At 37.7% G+C, this 18,806-nt stretch overlaps 1 protein-coding gene across 1 annotated transcript in view; it reads left to right on the top strand.

Moving 5' to 3' along the window:
• The window catches only part of LOC148063706 (potassium/sodium hyperpolarization-activated cyclic nucleotide-gated channel 2), a 35,131-nt gene that overhangs the window by 5,228 nt on the left and 11,097 nt on the right, over nucleotides 1-18,806 (top strand). The window contains exons 3-4 of the mRNA XM_087811910.1: nucleotides 3,425-3,586; nucleotides 13,466-13,684. Coding sequence (XP_087668036.1) covers nucleotides 3,425-3,586; nucleotides 13,466-13,684 — 381 coding nt within the window. The remainder of the gene's footprint in view (nucleotides 1-3,424; nucleotides 3,587-13,465; nucleotides 13,685-18,806) is intronic.

The following is an 18,806-nucleotide window of genomic DNA, read 5'->3' as shown; positions in this document are numbered from 1 at the left end:
TTTAAAGTTAAAACGAACGGCCGTCTTGTATACAACTGGAAATATGTTAGCAAAACCCAAATACCTTAGCTTTCCTCCAGGTACATTTATAAGTAGCAGTTAAAGATGAAGAAGCTAAAACACATTAGGCCTAACTTAAAAGCTACAAGAGCTTCGAATGTAGTTTAAAGTAAAGTGCAGGCAGGGTGGAAAAGTATAAGACCAGACCAGAGATCAGGGACCATCAGACGGCCTCCCCATGTGTATTTTGGAGACGAAGTGAAAGAGTTAATGTGTGGTTCAAATCCTCTTCATGATATCATGAGACACTCCAGATATTGAATCCTGCAGCAGCAGCCGAGGCTTCTGGGTGTTTTCAAGCGACATGATTGTTGTTGATAAAAGGTCTCGTAAAAGCCTCCAGTATGTTGATCTTGGCGTCTGACCAGAACGGAGAGAATAAGCAGCGCCCCCGACTGTGATCCTCCTCAACCGGAGTACGTCTCCATCCTTCTGATAATCACTTCCTGAGAGGCCGCTGATGTCAGCAAGAATGTTTTAAAGCTTTAACAAACTTTAGCATTCTAATTACTGTTATTGTCACGCGAACCCACCGCCCCGGCACCCACGCTCGTGTCTGCCGGTCCGACCTGCCAGTCTCACAGGTGGTCTAATAAGCAGCCTATTACCAGGGCAAACACAGTTAATCAATTAAGATGCCAGAGGAAGAGCAGGTGGGGGAGAAGGGGCTCGGATGGGACGAGGTGATCATATGTAGCACCGGTGGGGGGCGGCGGCGCTGAATGTGATTACCTGCGTCATTAATTGTTGATTTAATAGAAAATGAGAGGTTAGAAAAAGCAGGTATTCTCTGAGGATCGCTATTGAAAGGACGTGTTTGGACAATAGAGCTAATATACGCTTCACAAAAAAATAACAACGCGTTTTTTTTACGCTGCGAAGAGCTCGATGAGGCTCGATGATTAAAAATAAATATTCATTGCCAAATAATCAGACGCTGTTTTTTAAAATAAAGGAACAATGGCAACAACACAACAAGAGATCGTAATTCACCCTTGTTTAATCATTTCAAGCTGTGGAAAGACAGATTCATGTGGAGTTAGGAAAAGATGAAATCTTGTCTAATAACTTTTATGCTATTATAACCTTTATGATCTAGTAAAGATTAAACTGTTACTAACTGTGTCTGACGTTAGGGTTGATTAATCATCCTGGGTTTACTCAAAAGATTTGAATCCATAAAAAGTATAACACAATATTTCTCTCTTGAAAAAATATTATTGACAGTTAATCGCTAATTTAAAACAAAACTTATGTTAGATTCTTTATTAAATTTGTTAACTAGGTGTCTTATGGTTACTGAACGATGTCCCGACAAAGGTATTAGTGGCGAAATCAGTGTTGGAAATTGGCAGTTTGCAAACAGAGTCCTTAAACTGAAATAAAACTAAAAAAAACTCATGATCAGGTCTCGCCAATCACAATGACCTACATTCAGTTTACACCACACCACACCAAACTCAAGGCCAGGGGGCCAACTCTAGTATGCCAAGTCCTTTTTTTGTGGTCCACAGGACGATTGGGCCAATATCTAAGATGATCAAAGTTCATTGTTTATGACCCATAACAATTGCAAGTGTTTAAGATATAACCATTATCTCAGAGTGTTTATCAGTTTCAACAACTATACAGAACTGGATTTTGATTGTACTTTGGTAAGGGATGACGAACACAAAGATAGTTTATCAAGCATCCAAGACTGAAAGGACAATTTTCTTACAATATACATTAAGTCCCTCAACCATAATTGTCGGAACATTGTGGCCCCTGGTGTGGTTGAGTTTGACACAGGACAAAACCCAAGGCAGTGTATGATTCAGGCAGAAACCTTTAGAGAACCAGGCTTGCATTGCTTCCCATTGACTTTTTTTTTAGAGACATGAGAAAACTTTATTAACACCGTAATGGGTGAACTTGTTGAGGGTCGCTGTCCCAGGGTCAGGGATGTCAAAAAGTTCCCTGGACTTGTGGTCTGTGCCAGGGCAGAGCATAGTGTTGGCATTATGCAGTGGTGAGCGCCACAGCGGGGGCTTGACTGCTCACTTGACCTTTGGATAATTGGATTTTCTGAAGATATGATGCCACACACTCACAGAGACAGTGGTGCATGACGTGAAATGGCTACTTGGCATGGATAAAGAGTGAGACCAGAGATGCGGCGTAGAGCGAGACAGTCACACAGGCGACCAGGACCACCGCTGACACCGGTTTATTTATAGTTCCAACCGGTCACGGAGCTGTCCATGGTGCTGGACTTCACACCGCAGCTCCCTCCATCTCCTTTAAGATGAACTGATCAACTGTTTCTGACTGATAAAAAGTGACAATGTCCACCCTGTCAATGCTAAAGAGGCATTCGCAAGGTTCATGTCCAAAAATCACTCGACTGTGACCTTGAAAGTGAGGCCTGGGGGGGCCACATCCAGCCCTTTGACTATATAAATGTGGCCCTCATGAGGTCAAAGATCATGTCGAAAGTAAAAATTTGATTTGGTTTTTATTTCTATTATAGGCTTTTTTTTAAAGGACTTTTGTCCTTCGCTTTTTTCATTTACTTGAGTATTTGTGGCCCCTCAAAAAGTATATATAAGTTGAAATAAAACACAACAAATATAATAAATAAATATATATATATCAAATGTGGCCCCCTGAGAAAAGGTAATTGCCCACCAAGAATCCATTCAGATCCAGGAACACAAATGTAATTGTTTGCATAGTTTGACTGGAGATTAGCCAGGAAGCAGCTGTCAGCAGTGATCAGTCAGGTGACGGACGAGCAGACAAAGTACGTGTCAGACTGAAGGTGATTGATATGTGAGACGACGTGGACTCTCAGTCGTTAAGGATCGCCGCGGCTTCCCGTCCGTCACTCCGCGTTGGTGTATGTGTCCGCGCTGGTAACATATCTGTGTGTCCGCGGGCTTGCGTGATAGCTTCTTGAGTGTGTCAGCGTTCTGATGGATGTCCACTGTCCCTGTGGAACAAATGTCTCGCCTGTTCCTGCTGTGTTTGTTTAATGAGTGACAGAAACCAACTATGTCATTAATCACTGGACAGTCTTATGTTCGTGCAAAATAATTTTATTTTTTAATATTTTGATGTAAAGGGATAAAAAAACAGATTTAAATATACATTAAATTGTATTATATATGCTTAATTTTCTTCACAAAACATAATGCCTTCAATCAATACTGCCATCTAGTGTTGGGAGGTCATCCCGGTCAAGGTTATTTCTACAATACATGATGAGCTTTGATTTGGTCACATCTATAGAGCCATACCAATTGAATAACATTGAGTTTTTTGTTGTAAATAGCTAAAAATGTAGCATCAAAACTCCGCTTTAATGCACTTGTTTCCTCAGATCTTCCACATGACCTATGACCTTGCCAGTGCGGTGATGCGGATCTTTAACCTGATCGGCATGATGCTGCTGCTGTGCCACTGGGACGGCTGCCTACAGTTCCTGGTTCCGATGCTGCAGGACTTCCCCTCAGACTGTTGGGTGTCCCTCAACAAAATGGAGGTACGTGTCAGTTCAAAGTGTTTTTTTATTTTTAAAGTTGGAAACGATTCTCTAACAGCGCTCGAGTTAGAGGAAGTGTGTATTAATGAAACCAATTAATGCCGTCATTACTTCAATTAACGTGGATAGGAAGCAGCCATTTGTCACTTTAAAAAGAGTTTTCACAAGATACATAATTGATGAAATCAGGTTTATTATGAGAGATGTTTAAAAGGATCATTTTTAACAGGATTTCACACATTTTAACTGGACAGGAGTCTGGGGACAAAGCATAAAAACTAGCATCTTAGCTGCTACGTTAGCAGCTCTATGGATGCTATGATAAATGGGACAGAACTACAAAAAACAGACCAAGAAATGATAAAAAGTGAACATTTTTGGGGGTTGAAATAAAAAACTAAATGATAAGTAAGCTGGAAAAGACACTTTGATCACAGTAGGACCAAATTAAGATGAAGTTAAAAAACCAGCACAAACATCCGCAACAAAACATGCTCCATTAATCACAATTAAAGTTCAATTGACAACATGTCGTGTGATCATTATGGTTTAAACACTTGGATTGAGAGTATCTGCTGAGAAGATGAAGGCCTCCTCCCCATCCAGTGCGGGGGTGACGACCGGGGAGATAAAAGGGAGTAAAAAGAGAGATAGGGGCTCTTTGTTGCCATGTTTTCTCTCAGCGAGATAAAAGCCGCTTGTTTATAGTTCCGTCCGAGCCCGAGAGAACCCACCATGAACCAGGCGTGAGTCCAAAATGGGCTTTTTTTTTTTTAATAGAGACCGGGCTCAGCTACCCGCCGCCGTCCGGCTCAGCCATCTAGCGTGTGTAAATCTCAGAGTTGAAGTGTTTCCGACTTGGCAGCCGCTTTTTTTTGACAAATGTAATTTGAGTTCAACAAGTTAATGTGCTGTAGGGGATAAATATTGACTCCCTCGCGCCTGATTCATGAGAACCTGTTAGCGAGGCGGCTCTGGACCTGATGTCTATGGACTACTAAGTTCTTTTAACGCCCAATTAAGCTTTATTTGACTTAGAATATAAAAACATATTAACCTAAAACACTCAAAACATCTTCCTTTATAAGGAAATAAAGCAATTTATTTCTACTCCTCAAGTATCACATGATTCATTCACTGTAAGTTTAATTTAAATTGGGCTTTTAAAATATTTTTTTCATTACGTTGAGATTTCTCATGCGCAGCACAGACTCCACACCTCCATTTTCTACCTTTTTTTTCTTTTTTTTTCCTTCTCCTGAAATGGAGCTAGTTGTGGAGAAAATTGGGTCAGTGGGCAGGGTGAGCGCTCAACAGGATGCCGGTCTATATTAAAGGGTCGCCCACCGACCAATTTAAAGTCACCCGCTGGAAAAAGGAAAAACCACTGATTACCCGGAATGTCAGTGAATAGTTGTTGCCTTAATTAAAATGTAAATACAAAAACTAGATTTTCTTCTCCACTGCTGGGTCAACAACAATAAGAGTCTTTTCTAAATGCTAATCTTGTGATTTAGATTTTTGTTTGTATTAAAATCATTAAAATAACAACGAAAACGTGTCTAAACACATATTAAACAATATCTTGTTTGTTTAAAAGGCAGTGAACATGAAAATCTAGCATCAAAACTAGCATCTTAGCTGCTAAGATAGCAGCTGTATGGATGCTAACAAGGAAGCTAAGTGTGCAGCTGTATGGATGCTAACAAGGAAGCTAAGCATGTATCTTTATGGATGCTAACAAGGAAGCTAAGCATGCAGCTCTATGGATGCTAACTAGGAAGCTAAGTGTGCAGCTTTATGGATGCTAAAAAGGAAGCGAAGCATGCAGCTTTATGGATGCTAACAAGGAAGCTAAGTGTGCAGCTTTATGGATGCTAACAAGGAAGCTAAGTGTGCAGCTTTATGGATGCTAACAAGGAAGCTAAGTGTGCAGCATTATGGATGCTAACAAGGAAGCTAAGTGTGCAGCTCTATGGATGCTAACAAGGAAGCTAAGTGTGCAGATTTATGGATGCTAACAAGGAAGCTAAGTGTGCAGCTTTATGGATGCTAACAAGGAAGCTAAGTGTGCAGCTCTATGGATGCTAACAAGGAAGCTAAGTGTGCAGATTTATGGATGCTAAAAAGGAAGCGAAGCGTGCAGATTTATGGATGCTAACAAGGAAGCTAAGCGTGCAGATTTATGGATGCTAACAAGGAAGCTAAGCGTGCAGCTTTATTGAGAAAACAATAAAATAAGAATTGTTCACGTAATAGTAACATAAAACAAAAACTTAGATATCAACTCTATAGATATTTATTTCAACCATTAAGGTACTGTATCAGTTCTTCTAATAAATAAAGACGCTAACAGTGGCTACACAGTTTAAAGAAGCATGAATTTCATATTATCATGTTCATCTTAAATAAAACATAACCCTCCTTGTGTATTAATAGTTAATTATTAATCGTATTGCCCCTTATTACATGGTTAAACATGTATTTAGTCAGGGTAAGTATGACCGATGACAGATAAACATACATAATCACGATTAAAGTTTAATGATTTAAAACGATAAATAATGAACAACATGATTTTCACGTGAGGATTCATTGTTGAACATGTTCTACGGACTAAAAACTCTGAAAACAACAACAACCCGGTGATGACATAACCAGCATAAGTGCTGATTTACGTTTCCATGAGGGGGCGTTTGATTTATTCACACGTCCCCGTACAGCAAAATGAGACGCTCAAATAGAGCTGGAAATGGATCAGCAAATAGACATAGTTGGACAACAACAAGTTCTCTTTTTTTTTGGTTAATTAAAATTGGATTAGAGTAGATATCATTGTATTATTTCACCGATTTGGAGAATCTTTTTTAACCCCTGTGTTATCTCTGGGTCAAGGTGACCCAGTGGCCCGAAAACAAATGTGTTTGTGGTATCCCTTGTGTTGCCTCTGGGTCAAGGTGAACGACCTCCCTGGCTTACAGAAATGCATATGCAGTGGTGGAGGTCGTTCACCTTTGTTTTTGGGCCTTCGGGTCACCTTGACCCAGAGACAACACAAGGGTTAAATAAATCAATAATTAAGTAACAAGATATAAAAAGTTGAAAATAATAAATAAATAAAAATAAACTAAAACATAAGCTTTCCTTGTATATTATGTCATATTATATGTATTGTTATTCTAATTCTAATCAGTTAAAATATAATATTTTTAGCCTTTTAATCTACTTGTTAACTCAGGGTCAAGGTGACCCGAAGGCCCGAAAACAAACATTTGCATATGTATTTCTGGAAGACAGGGAGGTCGTTAACCTTGACCCAGAGACAACACAAAGAGATAATTATAAAAAAAAAACGTTTTTTCTCAATATCAGTCTGAGAAAATGTTCAAATCTGAGTTCCTAAAGCTTCGTCTGGTGCCAGAAGAGCCATCATTCTAGATGGTGCAGGGACCCAGTACCACCTGACCCTGCCCCCCCGCGCCCCCCCATTGAGTGGCTGACAACTTGCAACCCCACCACTGTTCTACAACAGAGCTGTCCGTCAAAGCTGCCCCCCCGCGGTGGCTGCTATTGGAGCCCAGAGGCGTTCAGAACTTAACTCCAGATGACATCTCCTGACCAGTAATTGGTGGAACACGTCAGGAAGTTTTATTTCCGTCGCCGGTTTTTCTTTTAGATTTGAGTCACACAAAGAAGATCCGAGTCACGATGTGGTTCTGCCATAGTAGCAGGAGAGTAGCACCCAGTGTAGAGTTTCAACCCTGTCATTACACCCGAGTGTGTGTTTCAACCTGTGCAGGAGTGTTTGCATATAAACCCAGAGCCTCTTTCATGTCATCAGTCAGCAGGAGCTTCGCCCGAATCGCTTAACAACATGTAATTTACTCTCTGAAGACTCAGCACGAGAAAAAGTGTCAACATTGCGCAATACAGAGGCTTTACAGCGACAAAGAAATCAGGGAAATGTAAAATGTTGATTTAAGAGGCGATTATTGTTGATGCTTATAAGATATCAGTGCGTTTATCAATGTTTGGATGCTTGAATTAAAGTGTTTCAAATGGTGAAAATTTGAATTTCGTTTATAGGAATCTTTTTTTGGGGGTAATAGTAATAATAATGATTTTACACATAGGGTTAGAATATGCTAATTCCAGTTATTTTGAAAATAAATTTGGCAAATTTATTGTAGAAACATTTATACTGAATTTAAAAGGCTACATATGAAACAATATTGAATTTTAAAAACGAAAAATACATAACAAAACTCAATTGTTGAAAAACGATAACAAATTCCATAAACACATTAAATAAAACAAACAAAATGCTTTAAAAAAAAACAAACCCAAGATAACTGAAAAGCTTATTATTAGAATTAGAATATAAAACTATGTCTAAAAAAACAAACAAAAAAAAAACTTAACTTTATCATAAAAAATTTAAACAAATTCTACAAACAAATGATTGATTAAATTATTCAATAACATTTATTTTTTTCAATATACAAATTATTAAATTTAATTATTCAATAAAGACAAACTAAATGCTTAAAAAAAATTAGAACTATGTCTAAAAAAACAAACTTAATCATAAAAAAAATCTACAAACAAATTATTGATGAAATTATTCAATAAAAACAAAAACAAAATGCTTTCTAAAAAAACAACATAACTGAAAAGCTAATTATTGGAATTATAATTAAAACTATGTATAAAAAAAACCCCCAAACTTAATTATAAAAACAAAGAAAACAAATTCTACAAACAAATGATTGATTAAATGATTTAATAAAAATTGTATTGTTCAATATCCAAATTATTTAATTTAATTATTCAATTAAGACAAACAAAATTCTTAAAAAAACAGAATTAAAGACAGAAATATTGGAATTAGAATTAAAGCTATGTCTAAAAAAACAACAACTTAATGATAAAAAAATAATAATTCTACAAACAAATTATTGATGAAATTATTCAATAAAAAAAGAAAAATGTTAAAAAAAAATCACACAATTAAAAAACGAAATATCTGAATTAGATGTAAAAATATTTCTAAAAAAACCCAAACTTAATCATAAAATAGAAAACTAATTCTTCAAACAAATTATTACAAAAAATATTTAAAAAATGTAATTGTTCAATATATAAATTATTGAATATTCAATGAAAAAAAAGCAACACAAATAAAACCTAAATATTGGAATAAGAATACAAAACTATGTCTATATAAAAAAAACAACATAATTGTTAAAAAAAATAATTAAAAAAAATCCATTATTATTATTATTTTTTTAATTTACAAATTATTGAATTCAATGATTTAATAAAACAAATATAATGCTTAAAAAACAACAACACCTAATTAAAAATAAATTAAAGTTTCAACCTGTTAAATGTTTAATTCAACCGTTCAATCATCTGATGGCACCGATATATTCCATACTTCAGCTGCACCCTCATTATTAAACTTGAATAATTACCACCTCATGAAATCCCTGAGTTGTACCTGAACCCCTTCACTGCTGCTGAACTCAGTGACCCCTGCATTCTGCGCCAAAGTCAGCAGGCGCGAGAAAGTGACGTCACTCTCCGTGACTTGACGGGAGAAAAAAAAACACAAGCGAGATCACAGCCCCGGCCTACTAATGGGACAAATATTGAACTTTAGCGAGGCTTTAGATCGGCGGCGGCGCCTGAACAAACAGCGAGCAGCGCCGGCGTGATATGGAGATCTCTGTCGCTGCAGCACAACAACACAAACACACTGAGAACTCTGATAAGCCACTGGAGTGTTTACCTGTCGCACCTCTTTATTGCACCTGGTCACGTGTTCAACTTCCATTATCCTCCTCATGGAACCGAACCTACAACCATGACTTACATGTCTGCGTCACATGACTCTATAGAAGACCTTACATCTATTACACCAGTTATTACCATTCATGAGGGGGCAAATGATGACCTTTGACCCTGGTGGTAGGCTGTTAAAAGAAAAAAACAGAAGGGAACCAAAAATGTCCCTTATTTGAAGAGATACTTTACCTTTGTGTTATCTCTGGGTCAAGGTGACCCCGGAGGACAGAAAACAAATGTGTTTGTGGTATCTCTTGGGTTTATCTTAGGGTCAAGACGACCCTGAGGCCCGAAAACAAACGTTTTTGTGGTATCCCTTGGGTTATCTCGGTGTCAAGGTTACCTGGAGGTCAGAAAACAAATGTGTTTGTGTATCCCTTGTGTTATCTCTGGGTCAAGGTGACCTGGAGGCCAGAAAACAAATGTGTTTGTGGTATCCCTTGTGTTATCTCAGGGTCAAGGTGACCTGGAGGCCAGAAAACAAATGTGTTTGTGGTATCCCTGGGTCAAAATGACCCTGAGGCCGGAAAAAAAACATTTTTTTGGTATCCCTTGCGTTATCTCAGGGTAAAGATGACCCGGAGGCCAGAAAACAAATGTGTTTGTGGTATCTCTGGGTCAAGGTGACCCTGAGGCCAGAAAACAGATGTGTTTGTGGTATCTCTGGGTCAAGGTGACCCTGAGGCCAGAAAACAGATGTGTTTGTGGTATCCCTTGTGTTATAACAGGGTCAAGATGACCCGGAGGCCAGATAACAAATGGGTCTGTGGTATCCCTGGGTCAAGATGACCCTGAGGCCAGAAAACAAATGGGTCTGTGGTATCCCTGGGTCAAGATGACCCTGAGGCCAGAAAACAAATGGGTCTGTGGTATCCCTTGTGTTATCTCTGGGTCAAGGTGACCCGGAGGCCCAGAAAACAAAATGTGTTTGTGGTATCCCTTGTGTTATAACAGGGTCAAGATGACCCGGAGGCCAGAAAACAAATGGGTCTGTGGTATCCCTGGGTCAAGATGACCCTGAGGCCAGAAAACAAATGGGTCTGTGGTATCCCTGGGTCAAGATGACCCTGAGGCCAGAAAACAAATGGGTCTGTGGTATCCCTTGTGTTATCTCTGGGTCAAGGTGACCCGGAGGCCCAGAAAACAAAATGTGTTTGTGGTATCCCTTGTGTTGTCTCAGGGTCAAAGTGAACAACCTCCCTGGTTTCCAGAATTAAATATGCAGTGGTGGAGGTCGTCTACTTTGACCCAAAAGAAAACCACAAGCGATTAAACAAATACCTTTTTTTGGGGGGGCTTTTGGGTCACCTTGACCCTGAGCTATCAAGGGGTTAAATAAATGAATAATTAAGTAACAAGATAAAAAAGTTGAAAATAATAAATAAATAAAAATAATCTAAAATATAAGCTTTCTTTCTTTATTATGTCATATTATATGCATCTATTCATATATAAAACAAAACAAATTATTATGATTTTACATATATATGTTATATCATCACAGACGGATGAACTTTCTTATACACATGGTCTGTGTTGCAGGACCAGTTTACGAGTTGCTTATAGTTGTCAACTATCTCCACCTCGTGACCTCTGATGGACACTGGATGTGTCTTAGTCCTGGACCTCCCAAAGTCCAAGGTTATAAGGGGGGCCGTACAAAAAATGTCAAACGGCCGCATTTGGCCCCGGGGCAGTAGTTTGCTTAAATCTGATTTATCTAACTTCACGTTGGCCCGGAGCCACAAACATTTTCAAACATCGAGCTTCTCTCTTACATTTCAGCGGAAACACTCTCGCGTCCGCGCTGACATCAAACATATGCAACTAATGGAAATGTTGATCACCATTAAAGACGCTCTGGAGCTGAACTCTCTCAGGGCGGACGCCGAGACTTACGAGGAGGCAAAGTTTGTCTCCCCTTCTTTCTCTCTCTCTCTCTCTCTCTCTCTCTCTCTCTCTCTCTCTCTCTTTCTCCTGTGCTATTTCAGAATCAAAGTGCTCATCCTTCATCTATTATTCAACCTGTTTCACTCCACTGTTTCTCTCACATACACTATTTAGCCTCAGCCCACTTGGTGGAGCTATATTTATTTAGCGAGCGGCAGCACGGTGGAGCGGTGTAATGTTGTTCTTCGCCCGTATAAATAGTTGTTTGTTTACTGCTGACGAGTGTTTACATCTGTTGTTTAATTCACATGTCGATTCATATACATGTCCCCGCAGGTGAAGGAAAGCATTATAAGATGTTTATTTTTCTGATACAGGAGGTAAAATAATTAGGTATAATAAATAACTGAAGTGTGAAGTTACGCCACATTTATTGGTTTGTTCTGTAATAATTCTAGTTCAAATTAAAAGACACTTGGTTGGCAAAAAAAAGAAATAAAAAAAAGACGGAAACTAATGGTTGAACTATGAATATCATGTGGTATTACTCTACTTTTATTCAATTTTGTTAATTAAATGCCTGATTTCACTTGTTTTATTACTGTTATATTTTAAAAATCGAGTTTTATAGTGTGGTTTATTTTGAATTGATTGTTTAAAAAACGATATTTCTGGTTTTAATTATCATGAATTATTAAATTGAGAATTCAATCTTGAGTGACAGGTTGCTTTACCGGCTAAAAGTTTCCATCCAAGTACTAGTAAAGTAGTATTTAATGTAAGTGAATTAAAAATATCCCTGATTTGATGTTTTGTTTTTGTTTTAAACTATACTTTTAGATCGATTCTATTATAATAAAAAAAACATTATTAATAATAACAATAACAATTAGTTATTATTATTTTTGTTTAGATAGGGGAACTGTTCAACAATATGTGACACAAATCAAAATAAAAAAGTAAATAAGAAATAGTTAAAATATATAAAAATTAACCAAATTTAATAGTTTGATATAACATAATATGACATGACATTAAAATAACGTAACGTAACGTAACGTAACGTAACGTAACGTAACGTAACGTAACGTAACGTAACGTAACGTAACGTAACGTAACGTAACGTAACGTAACGTAGCGTAACGTAACGTAACGTAACGTAACGTAACGTAACGTAACGTAACGTAACGTAACGTAACGTAACGTAACGTAACGTAACGTAACGTAACGTAACGTAGCGTAACGTAACGTAACGTAACGTAACGTAACATAAAATAATATAATATAATATAATATAATATAATATAATATAATACAATACAATACAATACAATATAATATAATATAATATAATATAATATAATATAATATAATATAATATAATAAAATAGAATGCAATACAATATAATATATTATAATACAATATAGTTAGTATACTATAATTCTTTCTTTAAAATGAAAGAGAAAAAAAAGCTGGTCTTTATAGATTGGAACTGAAATAAATGAATTAAACTTTGTAGAAAAAAAATGGAAATATATGATAAAACTAAAAAGATAAACAAAATTAAAAAAAAACTCTGTGAATTTGTATCGTCATAAAAATATATTCAGCAAAACATATACATGAACGCAGTGAGTATAAATATATAGAGTAAATAAATACATTTTAAAAGCGTTGCATTAGTATTGATACGTATTGAAAATGATGTTGAGTAAAAAAAAAGCTGAGCGTGAAGTTGAATGAAAGCAAACGATCAACCTTAAAATAATGAAGCCATAAATAATGAATCTCGGACCCACTTTACTGACTTCGCAGCAGACAAATTGTTCTTGTCGGACATCATTGGTTCTGTTCTCACGGAGGAGCAGCGAGTCACAGTGAAGAGAAGCACAATAATGACCCTCCATTTAATTTCTCTCTGAGGAAATAAACCCCACACCTTGTCATCTCAGCTGATTGGGCTGCAGAGGATTCGCTCGACGTTGTTTCCATTCCCTCCCTCCGGCTCCCTGATGGGTTCGTGTCCCTGGAGCTCTCATTTGTATAAGTGCTCGTCTATGACCCGGCCGTCCCTTAAGCCGTTCTCCTGGTTCCGTCCGAATCCCGGTTCACGTCTCCCTCGTTTCCTGTCTCCTCAGAACGACACCTGGTCCGAGCTCTACTCCTTCGCCGTGTTCAAGGCCATGAGCCACATGCTGTGCATCGGGTACGGTCGCCAGGCCCCCGAAAGTTTGTCCGACATCTGGCTGACCATGTTGAGCATGATTGTCGGGGCCACGTGCTACGCCGTCTTCATCGGCCACGCCACCGCCCTCATCCAGTCCCTGGACTCTTCGAGAAGACAGTACCAGGAGAAGGTGAGGACCGTCTCTCTTTTTCCATCCCACCTTCAACACCTTCGTTGAGAAAATACACCTTAAAAAGCATCATACACTGAATGACTTTCAATAAATATACAACAACATTCAGTTTAATTGAACTTTAAATGTTAACTATTTCATCGAAACTGTGATAAATAGATTAATATAAAGTGTGTTGATCCCTTGGGGAGTTCCTCAAAGATTTTCTCAAATTTTAACTTTATATACATACATATAAATGTATATTTATATATGATTATATATATATATACATACTATATAATTGAAAAAAAACAAACAAAATAAAACAACGCCTTTCAAGATACTTGTGTACGATTATATACATTTAAAATCATTCCAAAAGTAAATTATACTTAGGTTTACTAACACGTTAAACACAAGTTAAAGTTAGATTATGTCAAACATTGTTATCATACGAAGATTTAATACTACAACCAAAACAGTTAATTTAATTGTAAAAAAAAGAAGGAAGGATTTTCTTGTGTAACAGTACTTCCAACCACTATATCATCACTACCATCATTGAGGTTTGTCACCGCACGTCATCAATCCCGGACGTCTCGCCCTCCAAGGGACTTGTTGTATAAACAAAGCAGGGCGTGATTACAGCTGGCTGGAGGAGGAGTGATTATTACATCGTAATGTACTCTGCTCTCGTAACCTCTCATTCGCCGAGATTTCAGACGGGAGAGCACTTTATAAAGTAATGACTCCAGCTTGGAGAATAAATTGTCAACATTTAAAACATGTGAGTGAGTCAGGAGAGTTGGGTTTTCACATTATTAAAAGTGTTAAATTAAGACGGGATATTTTTGTGCTTCTTTTCCAATATAATAGCCAGATTTAGGCTCAAATTAAAAATGAAGGCACCAACAAATAAATAAGCCAGTCACTCTCACCGTCAGGAAATACACCTTTTTCAATTTTTTTCAGTCATTTTGGAATAATGAGCACATGTTTTGTGCTCCAGATAATCTCACAAAAGCCCTCAAAAGTTCATTTTCCAAACACAAAAACTGAAAATAAGGTCAAGCGGAAAGTACTTCTCCGTCTGACATTTGATATTTCGGGAGGCGCTGAAGGTAATTTGTCGTAATTCGCCGGTAATGGAGCGTTATCGCAGGTCAATACACTTAATGAGCCGGCGTTTGGAAGTTGAAACATCTTCGAGTTCGGCGTCGCACGAGCCTTTTCTAATTGATCAGGAGCTGTGAAAGCAAGGCTTTAATGACGGTGGTTCGGCAGGATGAGCTCAGCTCGCCGGCCTTCGCGATGGCAACAGTGCAGCCTCTTGTTTCCAAGCAGAGTCTGAGGAGCGTTGCCGCCTGGCGGCAGCCAATCACACGCCACGGGTGTGTACGGCCAGGTAGGGCCACGTCGCCAGCGGTGGATGGAGGGAGGTGATGTGGAAAAGAGGTGGAGAAACAAGGCATGAAGAGAAAGAGAGAGAGAGAGGGAGGGTTGGAGATGTGATGTCCCCTCGGGCGGCGGGAGAATTGATGAGGCAGCAGACCTGTGTGTCCTGCCAATGTCATCCAATGACGTCAGCAACGATGGCGTCTCTCTCTCTCTCTCGCCCCGGATCACTCTCCTAATGTCTCGCCTCCTTTCCCTCGTCTCCCCTACCTTCGTCGGATTTCTCTGCGCCGTTTTCCACCATCCCTCCCTCCTCCCTCGCTCTCCTTTCCCTCTATCTGTCCTTGAGAGATGCTATAGCTAACCCGCTGCTACAGGGAGCAAACGGAGGGGGGAGGGGGATCTGATGGGAGATGGAGAGAAGAAGGTCTCATTGGAGGATGAAGTCCTTCCTGCTACTGCATGGGGGTTTTTTTTTCACACGCCCCGGCGTCTTTTGTTCTCCAGGTGTGGGCCTTCACTTTGGATGAAGTGTGATTCTGTCTGTCTGCGTGTTTCTGTGACGATTGTAACAACAGAAAACATATTCAAGACAAAGACAAGGGAAAGTTACAGATATTGGATTTATGGTCAGGTCGCAGGGGCAGCCGTGTAAGAGAAAAGAGGTCCGGGTTTTCACCTGTTGCTTCAGTTCTCTTGTGGCTCGTGATCCAAATTGTGGATAAAAAACGTAGCTCGACCTTTTAGTCGTGACTCCTCGTGACCTCCTCACGACCTCCTCCCACACCAACATACTTACAATGTTGCACCTCAGGAAAGAGACAATTCCAACCATTTATATTTTTTTATTTTCTCACTTTGCAATTATAAAGACAGAGGGCTCACAAAAACACTATTACATCATCTGCACTAAAGTGAAAAATTAGACTGTCTGTAATAAGAAAATGGCATAAAAAAGTAAATAAATTGGACGAATTTTACTTTAACAATTATTTATTTATTAAATTTAGAAGAAAAAAAATGAATACTTTAAGACATACATGTTAAGTTTTATATTCCCAGTCCCATACTTCGGTATCATGTAATAACAGAATACTTCACTATCATGTAATAACGTATTACTTTATCATCATGTAATGAAATAATACTTCAGCATCATGTAATAACATAATACTTCACTATCATGTAATAACGTAATACTTCGGTATCATGTTATCACTTAATACTTCACTATCATGTAATAACATACTAATTCAGTATTATGTTGTAACGTAATACTTCACTATCATGAGATAACTTAATACTACAGTATAATGTTACAACGTAATATTTTCAGTATCATGTAAGATTAATAATATTATGTATCATGTAATGAACATGATACTGAAGTATAACGTTATTACATGATACCAAAGTATTACGTTATAATATGATACTGAAGTATTAAGTTATTACATGATAGTGAAGTATTATGTTATTAAATGATAGTCAAGTATTACATTATAACATGATACTGAAGTATTGTGTTATAACATGATGCTGAAGTATTGTGTTATAACATGATGCTGAAGTATTGTGTTATAATATGATACTGAAGTATTACGTTATAACATGATACTGAATTGTTATGTTATTACATGATGCTGAAGTAGTATGTTATTACATGATAGTAAAGTATTAAGTGATAATATGATACTGAAGTATTAAGTTATTACATGATACCGAAGTATTACGTTATTACATGATGCTGAAGTATTATGTTATAACATGATACTGAAGTATTACGTTATAACATGATGCTGAAGTATTATGTTATAACATGATACTGAAGTATTGTGTTATAATATGATACTGAAGTATTACGTTATAACATGATGCTGAAGTATTATGTTATAACATGATGCTGAAGTATTGTGTTACAACATGATACTGAAGTATTGTGTTATAATATGATACTGAAGTATTACGTTATAACATGATACTGAATTGTTATGTTATTACATGATGCTGAAGTAGTATGTTATTACATGATAGTAAAGTATTAAGTGATAATATGATACTGAAGTATTAAGTTATTACATGATGCTGAAGTATTATGTTATAACATGATACTGAAGTATTACGTTATAACATGATGCTGAAGTATTATGTTATAACATGATACTGAAGTATTACTTAATGACATTATCTGAATTGTGAAATTACATGATAACGTTTTTTTTTTTTTTTTTTTTTTTTTTTTTTTTACGTTGGCAGCTCCTACGCTTCCGTATGTAATGAAAAAGGATGAAAACAAAAATAAAACTAGAAATACGGACAGAATCAGTTTCCAATATAAATCCGTCTAAACTCCACATTACTGTGTCTGCTTGAAACGCTTGAGTCAGAGAGAAGTTTAATTTCCCTGGCAGACGTCAAAATCCTTCTCTTCGGTCATTGAGAGGATTAGTGTCGGACGGCAGGACGTGCTAATAGAAGTCTGTCGCTGCAGAAAGTTCACTCCTTGCTGCCGATGCTACGTCAACAAAATACACTGTAAGTGACTCGACCGTCTGAGATCACGGAGTTCACGTTTACAGACTTCTATCTCAGGAGCTTTGCTGCGGAAAAAAAAAGGAATTCAATACAAAACCAGATACTTGCGGGTTGTTGCCATGTTTTAATTTTAGTTTTATTGTGTTAATTTCCTAGTTGTTTGGTAACATGACAAGGAGTGTTAAGATGTTTCATTTCTAATTTGACCTCATTGTTTATGCTTATATTCCTAATTATTCTAATGAGAGTGTTTTGCATTAGAGAATTCTAAATTGCAAAGCAGCTCTCGAAGAAGAAAAAGGGAAAGAGTTGCGAGAGTTCATCATCAGAACTCACAAGGGGATGCAAATTGTTTTGCTTCCCTCAGAACCACAGTCTTCATCAGCTACTAAGTGAATTGATCTGGACCCCAGAGGGAGATTCCTGAACCTGAACACAAGGAAAAAATACAAAAAAAAAGAACCTTGTGTCGACTGATATTCTCATCAGCAACACTGTGTCAGTTTCTCCGGTCGACTTTCTCCGAGCGAATGTTCCGGCTTTTCTTCAGAAGCCCGATTTGATTAACGAGACTTTGTTCTGCCAGAGACCCCACAGTGAGTTGTTCCTCCCTCCGTACACATCTGAGGATTGAAAGGAGACAAAAAGCAGCTCCGACTTACAGCTATCTGATCCCCCGCTCTGTGGTGAATGTGCTTCATAATGTAATGAGACGAATTAGCCCAAATTTCTTCGCTGAATGAATCAAAAGGAGGGGAATTGAAAAAGTCTTATGGCCAGATCGTAGGAGGAGTTAGGAGGAGGAAATTAGGCAGCGACGAAACTCAAAAGGAAGAAAAGATGGGAAAAGAGGGGGGAAAAAAAAGGAGATGAGGGAGGAAAGGACGAAATGAAATAAAGAGATTGGAAGGGAAGCAAAAGGGAGGAGGAGGAAGACGTAAAGATACAAGAGAGTGTAATAAGATAGAGAAGAGTCGGGGAAGAAAGGAGAGAAAGGGAAGGGCAAGGACAAAAGGAAAGGATTGGGAAATGATCACAGGGATAGAAAAAAAGAAAAAGTAGGAATAAAGGTTAAAGAACATCATTGGACAGTACTTAAAATAAAAGAAACAAGAGTAACGTGTAATGCTGTCAAATCAAAATGAAAGATGGAACAAAAAAGGGCGTTAATAAGATTAAAAAACCTTAAACTTAAACTGAATGTCAC

Source organism: Callionymus lyra, chromosome 16, assembly GCF_982586985.1.
Source record: "Callionymus lyra chromosome 16, fCalLyr1.hap1.1, whole genome shotgun sequence".
NCBI classification, from domain to species: Eukaryota; Metazoa; Chordata; class Actinopteri; order Syngnathiformes; family Callionymidae; genus Callionymus; species Callionymus lyra.
Note: the sequence above shows the minus strand (reverse complement) of the source record. Positions and strands in the feature narration are given on the sequence as shown.